The following is a 24,314-nucleotide window of genomic DNA, read 5'->3' on the forward strand; positions in this document are numbered from 1 at the left end:
GTTAATGACCCGTCATTGTTTATTATTATAATTTTTTAAAAAATGTAAAATGATCGTTGGTTCGCCAGCGTCCAGCCCTTTTGCAGTTACTTTGTTCTACAAGCCTTCTGAGGCATCTCATCGTCTGTTAATCTCAATATGGACAGATTTCTATCTTCAACTCAAGCCAGTTTCCAGGGAGACGAAAATAATTGAATCTTTTTTCCTTATATAACAACTGAAAATGCTACAGACTTAAATTTTTTTAACAAAACTAATAACAAGCTTGCACACATGCAGAAATATATGGACCAAGAAATTACAAATTTGGGTAAAAAAATGAAAACCTGAAAAAGAAAAATACATTTAGACTGCAGCTTTCATACAAGTTTCTACCACTTACAAACAGTCAAACAGTTTCTTCCCTGAAAGTGTGTTATTTGATGGAACATACACCAAAACCTTAGAGACAGCTCAAGTAAGATCCAATATACTTATTTTTATTGCTAATGGAACCATCTCATGCTCGTGTCTTCAACTTATCCGACTTGCTTTGGGCAGCATCAACGCTTCTTTACAAGATGCTCCAGATTTTGTAATCACAGCGAAAAATTGGAAGATTACAAACCTATACGTTTGATATTCTCAAAAAATCAATTTAACCAACACGGTTCATGCAGATCCCAACAGCCAGTTCCAATACACTGCATCAACTAAGAAAAATATACCATAAGGCTCAAGCACGTTGATGAATGGGAAACAGGGTTTTGCTAATTCAGTTATGTTTAACCAAGCAGATCATGATTCTCATAAAGCCAATAGTCCCTCTAGGTCATTTCTGTTAGAGTTGGCTACCCTAGCAGTCATACTTGAGTGCGTTTACTTAGTTCACCAATTTCACCAATTTACTTTGTAAATTGTTCTCAAGTACTGTTAGAACTTATTTTTCTCGAGTTGAGATTTGCAAAATTGCTGACAACATGTAGTTTGACCTCAATGACATAAAAATCATGCTATCAAATGTAAATTTTAACAAGGGCATGAATAGCATATGATTGGAGGTTATACCAACATGAAAATATAAGGTAGAAAAAATTACCCATCTCTTTTCTAGGCTTCTCCTGAAGGAACATGCAGATAACCAAAGATACCTGTGGCCAATGTAATCGGGTGACCGTTGAATATCAGACTCTATGTTTCAGCACTTGAGAACGAGGCCTTGCCCTTATTAGTGTTTCATCACTGTGTCTGATCCATTCTGAAAGTCTCCATGGCTTCTGCCATTTCCATTTGAATTGTAGGAGCCATTGGTGGTGGCTTCTTTTCCACCTCCACAGTTTGCCGTTGCGAGCTTGTCCTATAGCTACCAACTTTTTTATCGGTAACTGCCCAAGTGGTACCATCTGCATGACCAGCAAATCCAATATTCCTCAGTTAAGCTTGAAAGCAGATTGCAGAACTATGATTCAAGTTGGACAATGAAGTTACCTTTCGTGTTTGATCCTTGAATGCTGCTGACTCTCTGCCTGGACCATTAACAATACCTGGGCTATATTTCAGCTGTTTCTGCGCTGGCACGTACATTGGAGATAACATACCGTTAATGTCATCAGTAACGTGTTTCAACGAATTTGGAGAGTTCCCCTGCTCATGGACACTTTCCGTCAAAAAGCAGTGCTAGGAGTATCAATGATGTTGATACATACAACAGTGGTAACAGATCCTGTACAATAACCTTAAAATTCTATTTATCTTACTACAAAAGAAAATCCTATATTTTAGGAGGAATCCTGTTTTTGAGACTCCTTGATGCGACACAGGTTGCAGTTCTAGCTATTCAGCTGAACAAAGGTTTGGCATTTTATGAGGGATAAGCAATGCAAACTCAGTTGTAGCCATGGAAGGACCCCCATTATTATGATGACATTTGAAGGAGGAAGTTTGTAATTCAAGAAAACAGTAAGATATTCACCATGCTGCCGTTATAAAGGACTTTTTGTTGATAATATAAAGGGGTTTTCAAGTTCTGTTGTATTATACCAGATGTGGTATTCTTGAGAAAAAAATAACTCATATTTTAGAATTTGGGAGTTTTATTCAAAGCATCTTATGAGCATCGTTCTTTTGAGCCATTAAAGAACTCCAAAAGTGCAATTCAAGATCCATAGTTGTAATCGTAGACTTCGACAACATGCTTAGGAGTTGGAAGTCAATTTAATCAAAATGATCTCAGAACCTCTTTTGGATTTCGTATATGTATCTAAGTTCAACATCATCTGTGTGTAAAGGTGAAAACAACTTTAGAATAATTTGCGATCAGTCCTATGCTCCTCAATGAGTTTAGTCTGTTAAGCATGCCTTGGACAAAAGCTTAAATAAAGCATTGGATGTAAAACCTGAATAAAGTTTCCATATAACTAACCGTTGCTGCTGTAGCCAATGCAACGGCATCAGCTTGCTCTCTTAATTTTAGCTCATTCTCAACTTCTTTTCTTCGTAACTCGCTCTGCCGCAACAGACCTACGAGTTCTTTAAATTGTTCTTTCATTTCCTTGATTTCCATGTCTTTTTCCCACAATTGGCACCTGTTCATAGTATATAAGCATCCATAATTGATTTGTTTTCTTCTCTCTCATCAAACTCCAGGAATAGGCCATTATGTTTGACGTATTTTCATGTATAATTACACATATCACACTAGGTGAGAGAAAGCACCTTGTATCTCCAAGAGAATTAAACATATACTGGAGTAGGTTCTTTGCATCTCCCATGGAGCGCAATTGATTCCAACGTCCACGATTAGTGAAGGCACGCTCCCGCTCTTCCGCCTCAGAAAGTTGTGAAGCCATTGCTACAAGTGAATTAGAGGATATGCTGAGCATATTCTCAAGTGAAGATATTCTGGCCACTCTTGCATATGGTGGCATGGAGGCTGCCCTGTGGAGAAGTAAAATATATCAATGCATGTTAGGAGAGGTTGCAGCACTTAGAGACAGGAGAACATATTGCATTTAAGCAATGTCCTCAAATTCATGTTGGATGGTAAAAGGATTAAAATGCTAGTATAAAGCACAACATTAGGCGTTAGATACCTGGAAAATCCATTCTTTCCTCTTGGAGGGCTGAGCCCCTTCGAAGCAAACTCATCTACTTGTTTCAAGACAGCTAATTCTTCTGCCAGTGCAGCTCTCCTGGAGGTGGCGCGTAATGAGTGACAGCGACAAAAAAATAGTCTATACATCCCGAACCAGTTTTATATACAAATAAGATTTTGTTACATACACTTGGCTTTGCTTCTCATATTCAAAACGAACTTCACGCACATTCACCATCACTTCTAACTCATGTTCTAGCCAACGTTGTAGTGCTTTCTCATTGGTCTACGGGAAAAAAGTTACCTAAATTGGTTTAAAGATGTGGGTATAGAAAATAACCCAAAAAAATCAAAGGAGAGACAGAGATCATCACCTGCCCATTTATTCCATTCCCATTGGTAATAGCTGGTAGAAAAAAAAAAGGATAGAAATTTGAACAAATGAAAGGAAGGGCATGAATTATGTTTACCTAAATAAAACTAGACTGTCTAGTATAAGAAATTACTAATATTCCTAGAATACAGTTGAATTGCTATGCCTCTATGAAGAGCATTATTTTAGATAGATGTGGAATGTCCAGGACATCAACCTTTAAAATGATAAAACCTACCTGAGTTGTCACGGACAGAAGATTTACGTGATTCCAGCAGCTCTTTAGCCTCTTGGTGGCCATGGCAGTCTCTTCGGTTTTTCTTTGGAGAACCTGAAAGTATGCATAGCTTCAAATTATTTCTCTACAAACAAATCAGTCAGTGGTAGGTACTTGTCACACAAGAAATAAAACATGCTCACCAGTTTCTGGCGTTGATTTAAAGCTTGCAGCTTATGCCTTTCATACTCATTTCTCCTGCCCTCTTTCCGTAACTGGTGGTGCATGCAATTAGAGCCAGTTAAGCATATAATACAAACAATATATGCAAATACCGGCCACAAATCCAAAATATAATTCCAGCAGTAAATGACTATCTTTTTCTCAGGTACATCACAATAAAATGTGCAATAGTTAATAATCTAACATACTATAAATTGTTTAAATTGATAGAAACAAAAGAAGCAATGCACCTGTAGCAGTTCCTTTTCTCGAGAGGCTTTCCACTGACGAAATTGTTCTGCCTCTTGTTTTATCCTATGTTGCAACTGAACCTAAAGCCACATAATAGGCAAGGGAAGGAAAAATAAATAAGGGCAGGGGGGAAGATGAGGAGATTTGGCAGTATAAAATATATATTATAATTAACCATAATAAAGACATAAGAAAAACATAAGATTTAACCTTTTGCGCTTTTATGTATTGAATTTCATCTTGCAGTCGTTTTGCTGCTTCGTCACTCTTCTGTTTCTGCTTTAAAAGTTGAACCTGGTTCTCTTGTTTCTTCTTAAGTTCCAGAATCTGGCTCAAATAAATATCCACAATTATAACGAAATCAGTATCAGCCCTTCTATTCAATCCAACAATGAACGCCATTTAGCCAAAACTCTTTGCACCTGTGCCTCAAGGGATTTCAGTTTCTGAGCATGGATATCTTGAACTTTTTGTTTTTGTCCATCAGAACCAGCAGAAATATTTCAATTTCAGCCAATAAGCGATCCCTTTCTTGCTGCAGTGAAGAAATAGGATAAGAAATGTTAGCATGCTTATTTTTTCCTTCAAGCAAAAAGTCTGAGAATTAAAAGATGTTTGAACCTGCACGGCTCTTTTCTCATCCTCTAATTCCTGAATTTTCTTCCCAAAATGAAGCTTAAGAGCAACTGCATCGCCTCCAAAAAGTTCATCTCGGACTGCTCAAACATAAAATAGAAAAATTAGCTAGTGTTGTAGAAGTTGCCAACCGTGCTAATAACAAGAGTTGCAACATACATTCAATCTAATTATCAAGAATAGAAAGCCCCCCTAAGAATTTGACTTCTGAATAACAACTACCGAACAATATTTCACTATAAAGAATACTATGAAAAAATATACCTCTTTCTCCTCTAAGCGTCTATTCAATTCAAGCAATTCTTTGTCCATGGTATTTTGTAAAGCGTGTGCTCCCACTCTTTCGCTACTGCTTCATCAATTCCTCTGGAAGCACCTGCTAAAATAGCCAGTATATTCAAGTCAAGAAACACCTTGAGAAAACAAAAGATCATAAAGAAGAATGATATGCGTCTTTTGCAGGTCAAGTAAGTCTGTACCTAACATGGTTTCATCCATTTGATAGTCGGAAGACTCTATACTGTGCAAATTCCTTTTCAACCCATCACTTTTGATAGAACAAGGACTACCACCCTGAAATAGGAAGTTTTTAATTCATAATCATTTGAATGACAACATAAATGATAAACCATTCCGAAAAATGAAAACTACATGATATAAACTTGCATGTAAATCAGCCAAGAAATTTCAAGTATAGATGAATTCAACAAGGGTTTCCCTAACATACTTGAGCATCAATTTCGTGTTGATTCACAATGGTGCATCTGCTGCGGAACTCCTGAAGTTCTTGGCAAAGATTCTCATTAGCAGCTTCAAGCCAAGCAATTCTTTCCCTGAGAACCTGCAAAATCAGTCCTATTAAAAGCCTGTGGGACTAATCCTATATGAGTTATCTCCAAGAAGAAGTTAAGGACCAAATATGTTAATTTACTTACCGTTGAAGTGTTCTAACTTAAGATCCCAAGAAACAATTAAAAATAATTATAAAGTTTATTTCAGTATTTAAGAGTACCATGATACCTGTACTTCATCAGAACCCCCGCGTGCGCAAAGTTCTGCTTGCAGATATTCTAACTGTTGACGCATCTTTAGCATCTCATTGGACATAGGATCTCGGTTAACCTATTTAAGTCAAAACAAGAGTGAAAGTTCTGTATGGACAACACTATCTTGAATATCATCTAATATCTGACAAAAGAAAGAGGAAACTTTGAAGTAACGAAAATTATATACTTACCACAGGCTTGTTTTGGATGTTGCGAGCACGATTTGCATACTTTAAAGTATTAAGTGTTTCCTCCGCATTGATGTCAGCAGGACTAATGCAGGCTGTTCATAAAGAAATAGTTAAGGACAATAATTGAAGTGCACAAAATTGGAAACGAACTAGAACATGTATGTGCCAAATTATGAGAGAGGAAACAGATGAGCAGGTTAAATAATTAGAAGAAATGGCAGTACCTATCATCACAGTTCTGCTGTTGCCACCAAGTGAATCCTGCCCAAAGAAATAATTAAGTTTTCATCACTTAATAAACAATCTGAGAGAAAATACAGATAACATATATATATATTTTTTTTGATAAGAAGATAGGCCTCGTTAAAAACCCCCCTTCATGATTAATGGAACAAAAAAATGTTCCTTAGTCAGCGGAAGGAGGAAAAGAGTGCCTTAATAACCATTAATAACAGAGTTACATAATGTTTAACAACAGAACTCTCCCTTACAATAATAAACCCAAATGCTGAAAGAATCCATACACACTGAGAACTAACCGATACCGGCCTTAGCTAAGCTGTCAGCCTCAACATTAGCTGATCTAGGAACCCATCTAATAATACCATTTAGATCTCTTAACAAAAACCATATCCTCACTAAAACTCTATAAACAACAGGACATCGATCATAGTTCTTGACCCACTCCACTGCTAGTTTGCTATCAGATTCAATAATAAGACGATCCTGAACCCTCGGAAGAAAAGATTCAAAGAAAGATAACCCTTCTTAATTGCCAAAATCTCCACCAACAGCGGAGGACCTGGACCAGCCGCCTCTAGGAAAGAACCCTTCACCGAGCCATCCTCCAATCTAAGAATGCCACCCACACCACTTTTCCTCCAATCACCACTCACTACTGCATCCACATTAAGTTTTATAAACCCTTTGGAGGGGGGGACCAAGACACAGTTTTGATTATCGAGGACCTTGAAAGGGAACAATAATCCCCAAGAGTAGGATCCGAAATAAGAGAGTCCTTCATAATAGAAACATCGTTGAATTTTGCTAAAAACCAATTCGCCAATCTGCACCTTGCCAAAAAGAACAGATCAGTCTGATCTACCCTTCCCCCATCGAACACAATGTCGTTTCTACTCTTCCAAATGGTCCATATAACCACTCCCGGAATGAAGGGCCAGATTTTAGAGTCTAACACCATATCATTCCAAGCAACCATAAAACTTTTAGCATTGTCCTGCAAAGCCGAACACACTCCCCAGAATTTCAAAAATTTGTTCCAAAGAGTCCAAGCCACTACACAAGTGAAAATAAATGTGAAAGAGATTCGGCCTCCTTTTTGCATAAGGGGCAAGCAACATCACCGATAGAGGAGACTCCTCTCCTTAGAAGTTCTTGTTAACAGGCAGTTTGTTGTGCACCACCTTCCACAAGAATACCTCCACTCTAGGAGGCACCAAACAGATCAGTCTAAGGCCTGATATTAATACCAAAGGGTCTGATGTCGAAACAGGACAGCAAGACTTCACACTGGATTTAACAGAATAAATTCCTTCTCCGTTCCCTCTCCAGACCAACCCATCAGACAACTCAGAAGAAAGAGTTATGTTGTGAATTATAGCCAATATATCGGTAAACTGACTCAGCTCCTAGTCGCTTAAATTTCTTCTCAATTGAACATGCCACGACCAAATAGAAGATCGAAACTGTCCATACTCATTAAGTTTCCCATCCCTATTTAAAGAGAGGACAAACAGTCTCGGGAAAACATCTTTTAAAGGGAAGTCAAGCGCCCAACTATCAAACCAGAACCTGATTCTCTCACCATTCCCCACTCTAACTTTGAACTGATTTCGAAACCTGGCTCCAAACTGATCCTCATTGAAATGATTGTGAACTACTGATTTCCAAATCCAAGAGAATGAGAAGGAATATTATCCTTGAAAAACAGAGATCCAATGTCCATATTATACTTAGTGCAAATTACCTTCTTCCACACAGATTCCCTATCATTTGCAACCTCCACGACCATTTACCTAGTAGGGCTCTATTCATATGATTGAGATCCAAAACGCCAAGACCACCAACTTCTTTAGCAGAGCATACTGTAGACCAATTGATCCAGTGGATTTTTTTAACCTCTGCCCCTCCTCCCCATAAGAAACTGGCCATGATGGAATTTAGTTTTGTCACTACCGAGGAGGGAATTTTGAATAAAGACATGAAATAGATGGGGTAGGGAACACAAGACAAACTTCAATAAAACAACTCTCCCTGCCATAGACAAAGTCTTAGCTTTCCATCCGGCTAACTTTTTATGAAATTTCTGGACGATCGGATCCCACAAAAGAATGGAGTTCCTCCTAGCACCAAGCGGCAATCTCAGATAGTCCGAAGGGAAGTGCCCAACTAAACACCCAACAGCATTAGCCCACTGCGATAATTCATCCTCACTGATATTAATACCAAATAATTGCTCTTAATGAGATTAAGTCTAAGGCCTCACAGATAACATATTAAAGGCCGAGTAATAGTATATCTGTTCTCTTGTCTAGCTACTTATAAGCAAGCCTAAAAGGTCAATATCAAACAAAATAAACCTTCAATTTCACGTTCTTAATAGATTTCTGAAAAATAGTGCAGGATAAATAATGCCTAGCGAAGAGGGAGTTACAGACTTCTTAAAATATTCATACCTGCAAAAGCCGAGTAAGTTTACTATCTCGATATGGAACGTGAACACCTTCTTTCGCTTTCTTTCATCACCAAGGGCACTGATGACATTACCAAGTGCAAGTAGACCCTTGTTGATATGAACTCCTGTTTGGATGACAAAGCAGTCCACTATTAGGTTTGATTTGGAGAAGAATACTTTCATCTTCATGACATAAAGGAAGGACAAGCAGTACAACTAACCTTCTTTAAAACGCAAACCATCGGAGCCTGTTCTTTTTGCTCTCTCCGATCCAGCAAGATCTACCAAATGTAACTTGGCACAAAGGTATTCTTCACTTGTTATGTCATTAGGACTTCCATCTCCGGAAATAGGATTGAGTTTACACATTTGCTCTAAGGTGACGGTGAAGATTGCATGTGAGCGACTATACAACCACATGAAATAGATTATCAAAATTCAGCAAGGCATATAAAACTATAAAAACTAAAATAAGTCGAGAGAGCATAGCTCGGTATGCATCATGGGATTTATCAAAAGTAACAAGCTCCAAAAACCCAAAACCTTGTAACATTTTCAGAGTTTTTTTTCTTTTAAAAAGACTATTAATTACAAACATAAAATAAAGTACTTCATAAAAACAAATTCAGAGCAACATATGAAACATATGAGCCATTCCATATTTTGTAATTCCCCATTCTGGGCTCATCCATAGCCGAAGATTGCCCAGTTTTCCTCATAAACTAAGCTAAAAACATTACCAAAGAACAAAGAACCACCAGAGAGCATCTTCTCCACAGTTTCGAAGAAATTAAAGTGCATAAATACCCAAGAATGGAACGTGAATTAACCTTGATTGGTTGTTCATGTTTGTACTCCCCGTTGCTCGACTCAATGATCCCTGTTCGAGGCAAGCAGCCATTTCTTTAATGTACTGACACTGTACTGACACTAACTTCGGTAGATCCTGCCGCGTAATAACACCATTTGATGATTCACGGATCTGTATTGGTGGTTTTCCTGGGACATGTACTTTCCCTGCATTCGGACTTGCTGTATCTGATTTGTTCAAAGAAGTAGGATCCAGCAAATCTCGTACTCCTTCTTTCAGAATCTATTACATCAAAATTAGATAAAATTACATATTTCAGAACTATAAACTATAAGAGACGCCCGTCATATCGCAAAACAATGTGAACACCCATTATACTGCTAATAGCATGACTGGAAACAGAAACAAGAAAGGAATGCTGAGTATTTAACAAACCTCAATGAAGGAAACTGCAGCTGAAAATCTGTTTGATGTTTTAGACTTTCAATCTTGGTGAACAAAGTGTTCATCACTTGAGGAATGATTCCTGTTTGACAACCATCTTTGAAGCCTGTGCCCATAGTATACGTTTACCTGATCCAGTCTGCAAATTTATCGAATCTTCAATCACAATTAAACAGAACTGCAATATTTAGCAGCTGCCTTGTGCGAGATTCAGCTGTACCTGACCATAAGCAAGAACGGTAGCATATATCCTTGGAATAAGCCATCAACGAGAGGAACAATGCATTCCTCAGACATGGAAGAGATGGAGAACCAGTGCTCCCGTAGACATGATCAAATGTAAAGGAATGTGCCCCAATTTGTACCTGCATCATAGTCAAACCAATATGAAACTTCTTTTCTTTTCAAAAAAAAAATGGTTTCTTCCTCCTTAAAATGGATTATTTCACCTAACAGAAGTTTCAGAGCAATTAAAATCCAGCATCAACCAATTCAACTTAAGAATTCACGTAAAGAACCATATTTTAAAGATTCATAGCTTCCTACTATAATAGGATCATAAAGTAATAGCCCCAAAAATGGAAACATAAAATAGAACCATCATAGAAACCAACAGAATTCTGATCCCAATTATAGCAAAAAAACCAACAAGCATCAATTATAGAAATTGTAGTAATGACAAAATTTCTGATCCAAAATCAGACTGAATCCTCACGGATCAACCATTGAATCATCGAAAGATCCAGATCTCCGTATACTTAACCCACAACTGGATACTCAGAAAACCAACACACTCCCAATAAATCGCCTATAGAAGAAGAAGTTAACAGTGAAGAGCAGCATTCTCTACCTGTGGCTTTTCTGGGTGACAGTAACACAATCTTACAGCCTTGAAGTTTTTCATCACCAATTAGCGGTCTTACATGAACCGCAACCTTAACACAACAATCCTCGGAAGCTGCAGAAGCTTCCATAGGAAGCAGCTAATAATGAAGAATTCCACAATTTCCGAACACAGGGGGGGAAAACCCAGAGACAAAGAGAAAGTGCTTATTTTTTTCTTCTTTGAAAGTTAATTTTATTTAATGTTAAAGAGTTAAAAGATCAAATCTTTATTTTCTTTCTAAAAGAACGTTCACCTTGGAAACAGGTATGTCAGGACAAGAAGGTGATGCAAACTAACGAAGAAAAAAACACAGAGAAAGATGAGTGAGTTCTCCAGACAAAGGGTTGCCGCTGTTATTGTAGGGAAGTGTAAGAAAAAGAGAAAGAAGAGAGAGAGAGTCTGAGAGAAAGGTAGTTGAGGATTTAGATGCTATGGGGTGGCATTAGCATAGAAGAATACACAGCAATGAGTTAACTGTAGTGACAACCACCCACTATCATTTTCCTTGGCCTTCACTACAAATATCTCTGTAAAAATATATGTATAAAAATTAACTTTAATAACACTCTTTCCCCTTTTACCCTTCGTATTGCTCACCACCTCTCTTTCTAACCTTGTACATGGAAGTTTTTATTTTTGATCCTTCCCCCTAGTTTTGTTCTCATTTTTACGATTCTACCCCTTTCACCACCAATCTTTCTGCATTTTCCCGTTTTAAAAAGAAAAAGAAGACAGATGAGTGTGCCCAAAACCACAGATCATGATTGTGCCCAGAATACGGTAGAAAACAGGATGACACAGCACATAAGCCACGTGACTAAGAATCATCTACGGTTGTGTTGATCATACATATTTCTACGCCAACAATACATGCACTTTTTTTTAATCTTTTGCATGTGATTATATAAATCTTTTGAATTTAAAGATCATGTTCTATAATTACTAAAGCAATAAGCGGTGTATAAATGCAAAGACAGATGAAATCAAATTAATGATATGTATATACACATTGATTCATCACCATCCACCTCCATTATATCTTAATAATTGAAATTAAGTTAAGAAATAAACAAAAATGCAACTAAACATTGAACGAAAGTTTGTATAAATGATCTTTCTTTGAGAGCTAACCCGTGAAGTGGTGAAGAAGAAACAAGGAAAAGAAAAGACCCCCACACTCACATGCCCCTTCCTTTGTTCTAGCTCCATTTTAAGTGGACCCCACTTTTACTTAGTCAGACTTATGTTTGGTCTAGGATGGCAATGGGTCGGTCGGGTCGGGTCGGGTTTTTGGGCCACCCGACCCGACCCGAGAAAAAAGGTTCTCCACCCGTGACCCGACCCGACAAATTAATGTTTCACCCGACCCGACCCGACCCGAATATATGACTTAGAAACCCGACCCGACCCGACCGACCCGAAATAAAAAAAAAAATTTAATTTAATGAAACAGTGACTTAATTGAAAAAAATTATATATGGAGGGATATTATTGTAATTATCCCTAATATATAAGATAAAATTATATATATTTTTCGGTCGGTCGGGTCGGATTTTTTTTACCCTAAACCCGACCCGACCCGAACAGTGTATTTTTTAAAAAAAAACCCGACCCGACCCGACCCGAACCCGAAATTTTTTTAAAAAAATCCGACCCGATCGGGTCGAGTCGAATCGGAACCCGTCAAATTCGGGTTGAGTTGCCATCCCTAGTTTGGTCCCACCCTTTTTACTGATAATCAGTGTCACTTAATTCATTATCTTCTTTTTTCCACTAATACCTCGAGGGAGTTCTGTTTCCTATCATTTTAATTTGAATTCAACATAAAACAAATTAATTCTCAATTATAGGTTAAGGTTTAGGTTTAGATATTTTATAAATTCTATACATATTTTTAATTAATTATTTTTTTATTTTACTCAAGTTGTTTACACAATTTAATTAATCATGAAATTAGATCTGTTTCCTATCATTTTAATTTGAATTCAACATAAAACAAATTAATTATCAATTATAGGTTAAGGTTTAGGTTTAGATATTTTATATAAATTCTATACATATTTTTAATTAATTATTTTTTTTACTTTACTCAAGTTGTTTACACAATTTAATTAATCATGAAATTAGATCTGTTTCCTATCATTTAATTTGAATTCAACATAAAACAAATTAATTCTCAATTGTAGGTGGTGGATAAGAAGTACAGGTTGTATCATTAAGTTTGTATCCAAGTCTGGTTCTATTCGAAGTCTTCGTGGATTTGGAGGAATATAGTAAGCCCTCTTAGTAAGAGGGGGGATATTTTACAAAGAACTTTTGATTTTCTTGTGGTGATGGTAGACGTATTAATTTTTGGGACGATTTCTAGACTGACGTTCCATCCCTAAAGGTAGCTTTTCCAAGGATTTTTAATATGGCGATCAAGAATCTGGTAAAATTTCTGAGTTTGGTGAAAGGTTGATGGTGTATAGATTGGAAAATAGAAGTAAGGAGAATTCTTTTCGATTGAGAATTACGTATATAGGATGATTCATGGCCACGATTAATAGAGTGTTCAAGGGGGTAGCAAGGTCGACAAAGTCAGGTGGTGGGTGCGTCGAATGGATTATATTATGCTAGAAATTTCTCTAGAGTTGTGACTAGCGATGGGGAACCGTTAGATAAGTTCTAGTAGCTTGTTTGGCCTAATTTAGCCCCTTTTAATGTTGAAGCTTTTATTTGGAAAATTGTCCTGCAAAGAGTCTCTACTCTCGTTGAGCTAGAGAGAAAGGGTGTGGTCAAAGTCGATGACACTTTGTGTGTTTTATGTCTAAAAGAACCTGAGTATCAATCATTTATTTTGTCATTATGCGGTCTCTTGGAGGTTATGGCAAAGATGGTGTTGAATTGGCGCTGTGTGTTCATTTGTCTTGGTAACTTTAAAGACTTACTTCTTTTGTGGATTGAGCAACCTTTTTATGTCTTGAGTAAACAAATTCGGTACTTAGCCTTCTTCGAAATTTGTTGGTCTATCTGGTTGTTTAGAAATGAGGTTTTGTTTAACTAGAAAGTTTGTTGTGAAGAGCAGTTGCATATTTCAACTATGCCCAGAATTGGGCTCTGGTTGAAGTATTTGTGGTCGGATTCGTCCTTCGTTGCTTGATAATTTCAAATGTTTAAGCACAGTAGCTCTGGGAAGGCTTGATATATGGGTTAAGTTTCCCTCTGCTACGGTTTACGTGTGGAAGTAGAACCCTTTTTTGTTGATGTTTTATGAACCTGTCATTGGATTTGATTTCAGAAGTTGATTCCCCCAGCATTGCAGCAGGCTGAATTTTCATTGATATGGGCAATATGCTTTTCTATGATTTACTATGAGGTTTAAGGTTCATTTTATTGGTTGTTCATGGGATAATGTGATTCGGGTGGCCATATTTTTTCATTGTTTAGTTTGATTGGGTGGTTACAAAGTTCTATTGTGAGTATTAGATTGGATAGGGTTTAGTTGTATATTTTCCCTTAGTTGATACTTTCATGGCACACTCTTTTTCTTTTATTTAGGAAGAGAGGTTTTTTAATGAGACTCATGTTAGTATTCTGTTATGTATGTATTCCTTTATATATAATACATAACACCATTTTCAAAAAAAAAAAAAAGATTTATGCTAAATTTAGACATCCCTTAGAATATGTAGCTAAAATGGGTAGAAACTTTAAATTTATTTTTCTGAAATTAAATTATTTATGTATATAATCATAAATATATTAATTAAATCTTCGAGTTGATATCACGAACTAGACAAATAATTGAAAAATAATAATTACTATTTTTATAATATTTTGTACTTTTATATAAACTTTAAATAAAACACAAGATGGATAGTTCTTTTACTAATTTCTCTGTAATTGTCTATTAAACATAATTGTAAATATTTTCATTCTTTTTTTATGGTTACAAGAGAAATCTATATATATATATTCTTTTCACTAACATGGTAAGTAGGACAATTTTGTATTATTTCCATGTGCTCTAATGTACTGCATCGTGTCGATACGCTACCAAAATAGAGGGTTAACAAGAAATAAACAACCATAAATTGGGTTTTATTCCAAAAAACCAGTGTTTGAAAAAGAAAGCACACGGCCAAAAAGTTTGTAAATGTTTGATTTGTAGGGTTGGACCCTCTAAATTAAAACGATAGCAGTACCACCCAAATGCCGGTGGTTGTGCTCGTTAAAGGTTTACGAATTTGTAGATCAATTTAACATCATGATTAAGGCCTTACATAATTAGCTCGACAACAACGCTTTGATTAAAGGTTTCCATTGCAGGGCATGTCTGCTTACAGATTTCAGCATGAAAACTCGGAGAAGAAGGGGGAAAAAAACTCCTACCATGAAGCTAAGAAAGGGTTACTGCAATGCTTTACCGTTTTGGAATTTGTAAATACTTTCTCCACCCCATGCATAAAAGAAAACAAGGTTTGTAAGATTTCCCCACCATCTCAAAGGTAGCGTGCTACTGCGCACTGCTCCTCTGGTGGGCCGCTCCCGCTGCTGAAAAATCTTGTCCGCAATATCTTTATTACTTTGAAAAACCATCATTTAACATTTTATGTATAGGAATTATCAGTTATATTAGTAGTTGAAAGTGGTGTTGTTACTTTATAAGTTTTATTTTGTGTTTGAAGAATGTGTGTGCATTATTAATGATTATTTTTTTAAATATTATTAGGATCCACTTGCACATATAAAACTAATAAATTTTACATCAACTTATCTATTAGATTTAAATAAATAATTATTTAGATTTAAATAAATAAATGATTATATTTAAATAAACTTTATAACCCATAAATAAATACATTTTTTTCGGTTGCCCTCCCCGGTTCTAAGGCTTCGCCTTGATTAATTCGGACTGACCCGCATCAAACCTAATTTTGGTGGGTTTGGAATTGGGGTAAAAAGATATTATGTTACTATGAGTTAAAGATATTTATTTATGGGTTATAAATTTTAGTAAATCTAAGTCGTTTGTTTTTTAAATCTAGTATCTATAATTTGGTGTAAAACTTATTAGTTTTACAGAGTGGAAGTGGATTTTGCGATATATAAATATATATTAGTATCCTGAGATAGGAGGAACATTTGCCATCAATTTGCTCGTAAAAATGTGATTGACACTGAATTGTATCCGGGGGTGTTGAAAATCGTAATCAAGGTTAATTGGACTCTTAATTTCATAGGATTGGGGTATAACAAGTGACATTTAGCTAGAGCTAACAACTGATTATGATTAACCAGAACAGAAAAAAGATGCATACGCGTTTGCTTTGCTTGCTTGCCATTTCATTGATGCGGTGGACTGCAAGTTAAAGCAAACTTGTTATCGCACCAATTCTCCGAGGCACATGTAAAACACCTGCTCAACATCGGCTAAAAAAGAAAGGTTGATGCAAAAAACCCTAACCCCATGTTTCCTTTTCCTCTACCTACTCAACATTTCACTGGATATTTTTCCCCTTTTTTTCATTTCGACCGTTAGATTGGACACATGCCAAGCAACTAAAGGAACCCCCTTCTTCTTCTTCTTCTTCTTTTGTCGTTTTATGTCGGGTGCGTGCTTATTTTATCATAAAAAATGGGTGTGACATTCTTGTTACTCTGAGACGTTTCCCTCTATATTTTAAACTGATAACTCCAGCTACCAACTTTGAAAATGGTTCCGAAATAACACATTCTTTTTGTCAATGTTATGAATAATGTATTACATCTCAACTATAAAAAGGCAGCATTTTGGATGACTGAAACAGTTTTTATTTTTAACATCCGACCAATTATGACCTGGTTTTCTCTGTACGTATGTTTGTGCAGTTTTACATGTGTCATATGCTCACATGAGCACACAAGTATCTGCCAAGTGTCAACCATTCATTGGTGATTGGACATTTACTACGTTATCCGTGTTCTAGAAATATTACAAAACATATCTGTATGGAAAACGTTTTCTGAAATTGAGTCATGTGCACATACGAGTACAAAACTTCAAGCAATACACGAGCTCCTTCAGCGAAAGTTGAGCATACAACCAAGAAAGTTGTGTTCCCCACCTTGCAGATAGAGCCTAGAGGAAAATCTCATACAACAATGAACGCCAGCACCAGCCAAAGGACATAAAGCTTGTACTTGTTTTATTCTTTGCCTCTATTCTACATATAATTTTTATGAAACAATAGAAACTGGTCCTTGTATTCCTCTAGCCCAATCTGCTTTCAACTACGCTACACGTGTATCTTCTAAACAAACCAACTTATTGGAATCAGTCAACAAACGGATCAGCTTTCAGCAATTTAATGAACTGCTTAAAGATACTGGAACTAGACCAATTTTAAACTCGTTCTCTATTAACTAATTTCAGAAATGCCTAGCAAGCTAGCTACTACAAGTGTGCAGATAGCATCATTACTATTATTTAATATTCCCAACCTTCTCCGGTATCCTGCACAAACATTTTTTTCCCTCTTCTTTGAGCTTTCATTCTACCCCATGTGGAGCTTTGCATCACATGCTCCACCTCCTTTATATCACTAAAAAATATTCTCGGGCTTTTACCTTTTTTTAAGTCCAACACCAATCTTTCTGTCCCCTTTCATTCTATCATTCCCACAAGCAAACTCTTTCGGTCTTTCTACTTTATAAATAAGAATCATTAACAAAGTCATTAACCTATTTTGGATTATCCTCATGCAGTCTAATCACTCAGTTACGCTAATCAGTGCACTAGGTTTCTTTTATATATACATCAAGTACACTTTTAACATGATCTTAAGGTTTCATGGAAAAGTTATGATCTTGAGGGCATAATTACTACAGCACCTAGTGTCAACCTGGAAGCCCAATAACCAAATCTAGATTGTGTTTAGTTTTTTGTTTTTCTGTCCACCCCCATCATGATCTTGAATAAAAACATCAAGACTAATGCTAAAAGATCTCTGTGCTCTCTTATTGTAAAACCCTTTGATGATGAAATTAAAAAGCCTCCTTTTTTTTCCCCCCCAAGGTGTTGGGGACAGATACATGTGCAGGATTCTAGGCCTTCATCATGCGCCTGTCTTCTTCTTGCAACTAATTGTGGGGTTCATATTCAGAAAGATGCTCCATTTGTTAGTATGTAGTCATAAATCGCAATCAAATGTTTGATCCCAAAAGAAAATTCAGAACCAAATGCATTGATGATTGGCTCCTCCAACAGTCATAGCAATGCAGAGATGTTTCCAGCCACATAGAGGCCATGCAATTTCTCTCTTATCTCTTCCGGATCTGTTAGTGTTTTCTGTCCTTTTTTTCTTCTTTCTTGGATTCAACTAAACAACTTTACGAAGAAGAATTATTATTAATATTAATAATGTAACTACAATGATTTAATTGAGAAATAAGTTCTGATTTGTGTAGCATAAGTAAAGCTCATGCTTATTCATTAACACCAAGCCTTTTACTTTACTCTTTCCTATTTTGCTCACTAAACTTTACTCTCCTATTTTACTCATCGTACTTTCAATTTTTTTTATTTTGCTCACTAAACTTTACAGATTGAATCATTTTTCTCACTCTGTCGTTAACTTTCTAATAGTATTATGACGTGGCACAGTAATCAAAACGATGTCGTTTTGAAAAACTCAAATATACTCTAAATTACGTCGTCTTGGTGAGTACAATATGAGAGAGAATAAAGTCCAATGATTCATGGTGTAATTTACTCTTTTTTCCTTATTTTCTTCATTTCTCTCCACCGACCACTACATCATTTTCATTATGGCCACCGTCGATCGCCGTAGATGGTGGTTGTTCGATCCTAAATTTCATGGGTCGGTTCGTCTTGACCCCCCTGAGTCCGAATCTGCTGGTTGTCTCATCGGAACATGTCCAAAAACCCGTAATTTGGACTAAAACATTTTGATTTTCTCACTTTCAATCTCAAATTTGTGGACTTTGAAGCAAATTCCGACAAAATTGTGGTCGGATTCGGACTCAAGGTGTCGATGTAAAGCGACCCATCCCATTTTGGGACCAAACGACCACCATTTATGACGGTCGACGGTGGCATCCTTCCACCTTTTGTTTTTATTTTATTTTTTAATTATTTTATGCGAAATAATAATAATAAATGCAACATCATCAGTTGTTAGAGAGAAAATGATCGAGCGAGCAAAATGATTTGATTGTAAAGTTCAGTGAGCAAAATAGAAAAATTGAAAGTACAGTGAGAAAAATAAGAGAAAGAATATGGTTCAATTAGGAATGATGTAATTTACCCTATTTATAAATACATGAATTCACACTACTGATTTTTACTCATCCGTTACTTATGATATTGAGATGAGTTCAGATTGATCGTTTTTTCAATTGATTCTTGATTTTTCAGTACTAATTTTAATTTTTTGAATTCTTTTATTTTATTTACACAAACTGTTTTTAATTTGTAATTTTTTTAGCATTGTTTGGTAAAATTTCCTAGTATTTTTTATAATAAATATTAAAAAACAATATTATATATATATATATAATATTATCTTTAAGTAAGTTTCACTATTTTTTTTGGGTAATACTGCTAAGATGAGCTCCATTTAGAGCTTCAAGATCGTTCAGCAAAAGACTTTCCACCTCCCTCGGTGCAGACTGGTAGTGCACAACCAATCGGTTTTCCCCTTGCTAAACTAGCCAGCTTGTCCACAACACAATTGGCCTCACGAAATACATGGCTAATCCTGATTTGCCACTCTCGATTATGCAATTTCCTCCTAATCAGCTTTAGAATCGAGCTTCCCTCTTGGGGTCGCTATTTTCAGCAAGGAGTTCCACTGCTTTCGCACAGTCTGTTTCCACCATTACTTTCCTAAATCCAAGTTCCCAAGCATATTGCAGCACATCATGGATAGCCCACAACTCGGCATTAAGAACCGAACAAATGCCAATACTACGAGCAAAACCAAAGATCCATGCACCCTGAGCATCGCGAATTACACCCCCAGATGCCGCCATGTTTCCTAACCCACCAACAGCACCATCCGCATTTGCTATAACCCAGTCCCCCATCGGTCTCTGCCACCTCGTTATCTCTATAGCTCTCACTCAGCTTGGATCCTGGTTCAAAGCAGTAGCCACGACTTCCTCCTTCAGACGTAAACATTGCACATCAAATCCTCATGCTCAATAAAGCCGGTTGAAAAACAATAGAGCACCTTCTTTTCCATAGCCTTCAACAAACAATCGCAAAAAGCAGGTTCCAGTGAATCATCAATCGCAAAATGCATTTGATTTGTCAAGTTGGCCATGAGCCAAGCAGAATCGGTCATTGACATAAACATATCAATCTTCTCTGATTTAATAAACTTCTTCCACATCACCGACGAAGAGGGACACCTTCGAAGTACATGCTCCATATCCTCCACATCGTGACCACAAAGAGGACATCGGGCACTAGGAGCAATATGACGCCTGAACCTTTCTTCATTTGTCATTAATCGTCCATGGAACACAAGCCACAAAACTTTAATTCTTTGTGGCACCTTAGTTCCCCATATCACCTGCCAATCTTTTGCGGAATCATTCTGATCCAATATGGCGTATCACTTCCTAGAGCCGGCTGAGGAGGGTAGATGGCTACAATCCGATTACAAAATATTATCTTTTACTATAAAATAATATTAATTATAAATAAATAAATTTGATTTGATTTGATAACCAGACCTTTTAACTTGTGAACCATAAACCGTGTGAAACCCACGGTTTAGCTCGATTTAGATTTCTCAATTTGTTTTGAACAACCCCACTTATAATTTGTTATAATACTATTTTTTATTAACTCATTACATATAAAATATTAATTTTTAAGAGAATAATTTAACAACAAAAATAATAATATTATCTAATCGAACTAAATTCTCAATTTCTTTCTGTAACGACCCGAAACCTAAATTAGAAGTTCGGGTCAACCCGAGACCCATAGTTGGAGCCCAAGGACCTATTATAACAGCTTAGACCAAGTTTAATTGGAATTGGGCTGAGTTGGGCCCAAACGAATTCATGAAAGGTGATGAAAATTTATGAATTAGGAAGTTCAAGGACCAAAAATGAAATTTTCCCCTTGAGGTTTTGAAAGATGAAAACCCTCCTTTTATAATCAGATTTCACGTAAATTAACCCCTAAAAATCTCACCAAACCTCCTCCTTCTTCCTTCCATCATTTTCCATTCCTTTTCCCTTTAAAAGTCTAGTTTCCAAGCATTTCCATTCTAGTTTGGCTTAGGTAAGGTAAGATTTATAATTCTTATCATCCTAACTTCAATTATCCATTTCTCTAGTTTTTAGTCATGGAACCAAAAATGAGCTTTAAGGGGTTTATGAGAATCTCTAGATTCTAGCCATTTTTAGTAAGATTCAAGTCATAAAATAATTTTAAACCCCAATCCAAAATATTATTTGAGATAGTAACCCTTTTACTTACCCTTGTTTAGAGAAGGAAGTGTGAGAGAGCTCAAATGCAAGGGGGGAAAATTGACACTTGGTTGAATTGGAGAGGTTCTAGCAGCCTAAGAAATAAGGTATCCACACTTGCAACTCTTTCATACTCTTTGTGGGTCTTTAGAAATTTAACATTTTCAGCACCCAATTGCTCACAAAGCCTGTTGCTGTCTGTGTATTTCTAAATATTGCAGAGGTTCCAAGTAAAATATATCAACCTTCTATGGAAACTCAAGTGCGTCCATGGCCATCAATGCCAGTCTCACATGAAACACTTCATTCAATGCCAAAACCAGACACTCATTGCAGAAATAAAATTGTCCGCATTGAAGCTACAAAACTGAGTTGGGGGATCTTCCGTTGCCATCCAGTATGATTTCAAATAAATCAGCCTCGGATTCCTCATCGAAATCCATCGTGGGATAATTACTCCCGTTGTTGTTGTGGCTGCCTTTAGTTGTGCATCTGTTAAGCCATTGGGAGTCGATTCTTCCCATTGAAAAAAGCTCTTTACTGTCTTCATAGCCCAGAGCGGCCGCAGGGGAGTTTACAAGGGGCCAATGAAACATGGATTTGGCGTCCGTTGTCCATTTGCCGGTGCATATGCAAAGGCACTTTGTCCAAAATTAACTAGAACCGTTACATCATCGTTTGCTGCAAGAGTTGGATAAAGGGGAGTTCCGAATTCCTCAGACTTGCAATTTATTACACGTACCAGCTCCGAATCTAATGTGAAGAACACTTTCTTTTGCCTGGGATCGAACCCGCAACCTATCACCTTCTCTGTCTTCCCCCACTCTTCTTTCTTGGATTCAAACACTAGTTTAATCCCTAGAATATGAGAACCAGATGCTTATCAAAACTCGAGAATTAAAACAACACGAAACAAACAAGAGGAAAGAAGTTGGATAAAGGAGCGAGTGGCATATGACTAGAAAGTTGAACCACTTAGCCTAAAGTTTTATAATTACAGATCATACAGCAGTAACAATAAATTAGAGGAAAATGCTGCATCTTTTTTTGGGTCAGTAGCTTACACCTACCCAACAGTGACGAATCTAAAAATTTAAGAATAAGAATCTAAAATTTTAATTTTTTAAAAAAAATAATGGATATGCAAAATTTATAATTTTTTTTCTTTTTTACTTAACACGTTAAGTTAAATTTAATCACTTCTTTCAAATAATGGATGCACTTGGCCATGGGCTTAGTGCATCCGCCACTGCCAATACACTGAAGGGTGGCACTATTGACGTATAGTAATTCATTCATGACCCTGTGGCAGTGGGCCTTTTCTCAACCACTTCAGGGTCAGGCTAATTTGGAGACCTTTTAGTTGAGAGATTTGTTCCGTTCACTGGTGGACGGTTGCCACATTTTGTTATTGCTAAACACAAGAGTCTAGCTTCTGAACTACTATTATATTTGCAGATGGAGTGTGCTTAATCTCCATAAACATTAAAAAATGGGTTTCTAATGTAGGAAAAAAAGTGTATATTGAAAATTAATTACCATCGAGATAGACAGAACCATCGGAATTGAAACCAATGGATCCTGGATAGCTACCAGGAAGCTTCAAAGGAAGAGAGCCTCCTGCAGTCAGTCCCACCGATAGCATTACTGTTTCACCCTTTCCGTCATCTTTAATTGCAAGCTTTAATTCCTCGATCGTATTAATATCATGACTGCTGATAGCATGGACCAAAGATTCTGAACTTGCTTTCGGATTTGAATTTTCTTTGATGAGTTTTATCTTCTCGTCTTCTCTTAGCTTGCCGCTTGGACTTGAATCATGATCATCTCGGCGGCAATACAGAATCGTGATCTCGAAATAGGCATCTTGAGGGAAAACTGAGCTTCCCAAAGGAGGCCCTGGCAAGGGCAGAGCTGTTCTGATAACAGATGCTGCCTCCATGGAATGATGGCCTAGACTCCCTTTCTTTGACCCAGAGCTGAGCCTGATCTTTTGCATGAAATCTGATGATCCTTGGCAACTTCCCAGTTCACCTCTACATCGTTTCCTCTTCCAAAATCACCAGCCGCACATAATCCTAACAGGCTTGATCGTGTAGAAGGAGACGACATGTAATTCGTGAAGCCAAATCGAGACCATATGTTCTCAACTGCATCGGTGACGAGAGATGGATGATCAGCCCAATTAAACAAAGGTTTTGTCGAAACCCCGTGTCGAAAAACATAGTAATTCCCCCTTCTCTTGCTATCTAAATCAATCTGATGATGATGATGCAGACTCGCCTGGTTTAGTCTAGCAATCCCGTCTTGAAAATTTTTAGTCCCAACGGCTCTGTTGTCGTCAACAATATCTTTACGGTAACACCAGCGACGCATAAACACAACCAAAAGGATCAAAAGGATAACGACGACCACCGCTGCTACCGCCACACGAGTCCATTCAGGCATCGCTCTTCTAGTATTTTCTTTGCCTATATAAATTTTCAAATACAAATAAAGAGTTTATCTTTTTCCCTGAAAAATGTATCAGGGGAGAAAAGGGAGATGATTGATAAAGAGATAGAAAGGTCAAGGGAAGAGTGGACCAAGACTGGATCAAGAAAGGTAAGCAAATATGGTAAAATAGTAAAGGAGAGCGAACCAGTTCGTGGGGGATTTGGGCAATTAACGTTTTTTTCTTCTTCTTTATTTATGGTCCATTCTTTATTTAATGTGAACCGACAATCCTTCTTCATTAAAAACGCGTTTATTAATTCATTTCCCTTTTATCTTCTGGGTTTTCAAAGGAGAGAGAAAGAGGAGATGATGCCTACTTATTGTTTGTTTGTGAAATCGCAATCCCTTCTAGAAAACCAAGAATTACAAGCCTGGCCACCGAGGGCACTTTCATTGTTACGATTGAACATTTGGGAGTCGAGCAAATGCCAAAGCAGGGGAGAGACACTGTAGGAAAAAAGTTTTAAAAGAGTGAGCACAAGCTAAGGAACAGGGTTTT

The 24,314-nt window shown here is 36.9% G+C and overlaps 1 protein-coding gene and 2 pseudogenes across 1 annotated transcript; all 3 read right to left on the minus strand.

The window, feature by feature from the left end:
• Positions 1-259: 259 nt before the first annotated feature.
• On the minus strand, positions 260-10,934 carry LOC120216570 (annotated as a pseudogene).
• Positions 10,935-21,543: 10,609 nt separating this feature from the next.
• Positions 21,544-23,329, minus strand: LOC120216619 (annotated as a pseudogene).
• Positions 23,324-23,937, minus strand: LOC120216571 (the record flags this gene model as incomplete). The annotated part of the gene is made up of 2 exons (XM_039213938.1): positions 23,639-23,937; positions 23,324-23,602 (listed from the first exon to the last, which is right to left on the minus strand). Coding segments are annotated over exons 1-2 (408 nt in total), but the record flags the coding sequence as incomplete, so codon positions are not given.
• Positions 23,938-24,314: the final 377 nt, after the last annotated feature.

This window comes from Hibiscus syriacus, unplaced genomic scaffold (assembly GCF_006381635.1).
Source record: "Hibiscus syriacus cultivar Baekdansim isolate YM2019G1 unplaced genomic scaffold, ASM638163v2 tig00110162_pilon, whole genome shotgun sequence".
NCBI classification, from domain to species: domain Eukaryota; kingdom Viridiplantae; phylum Streptophyta; class Magnoliopsida; order Malvales; family Malvaceae; genus Hibiscus; species Hibiscus syriacus.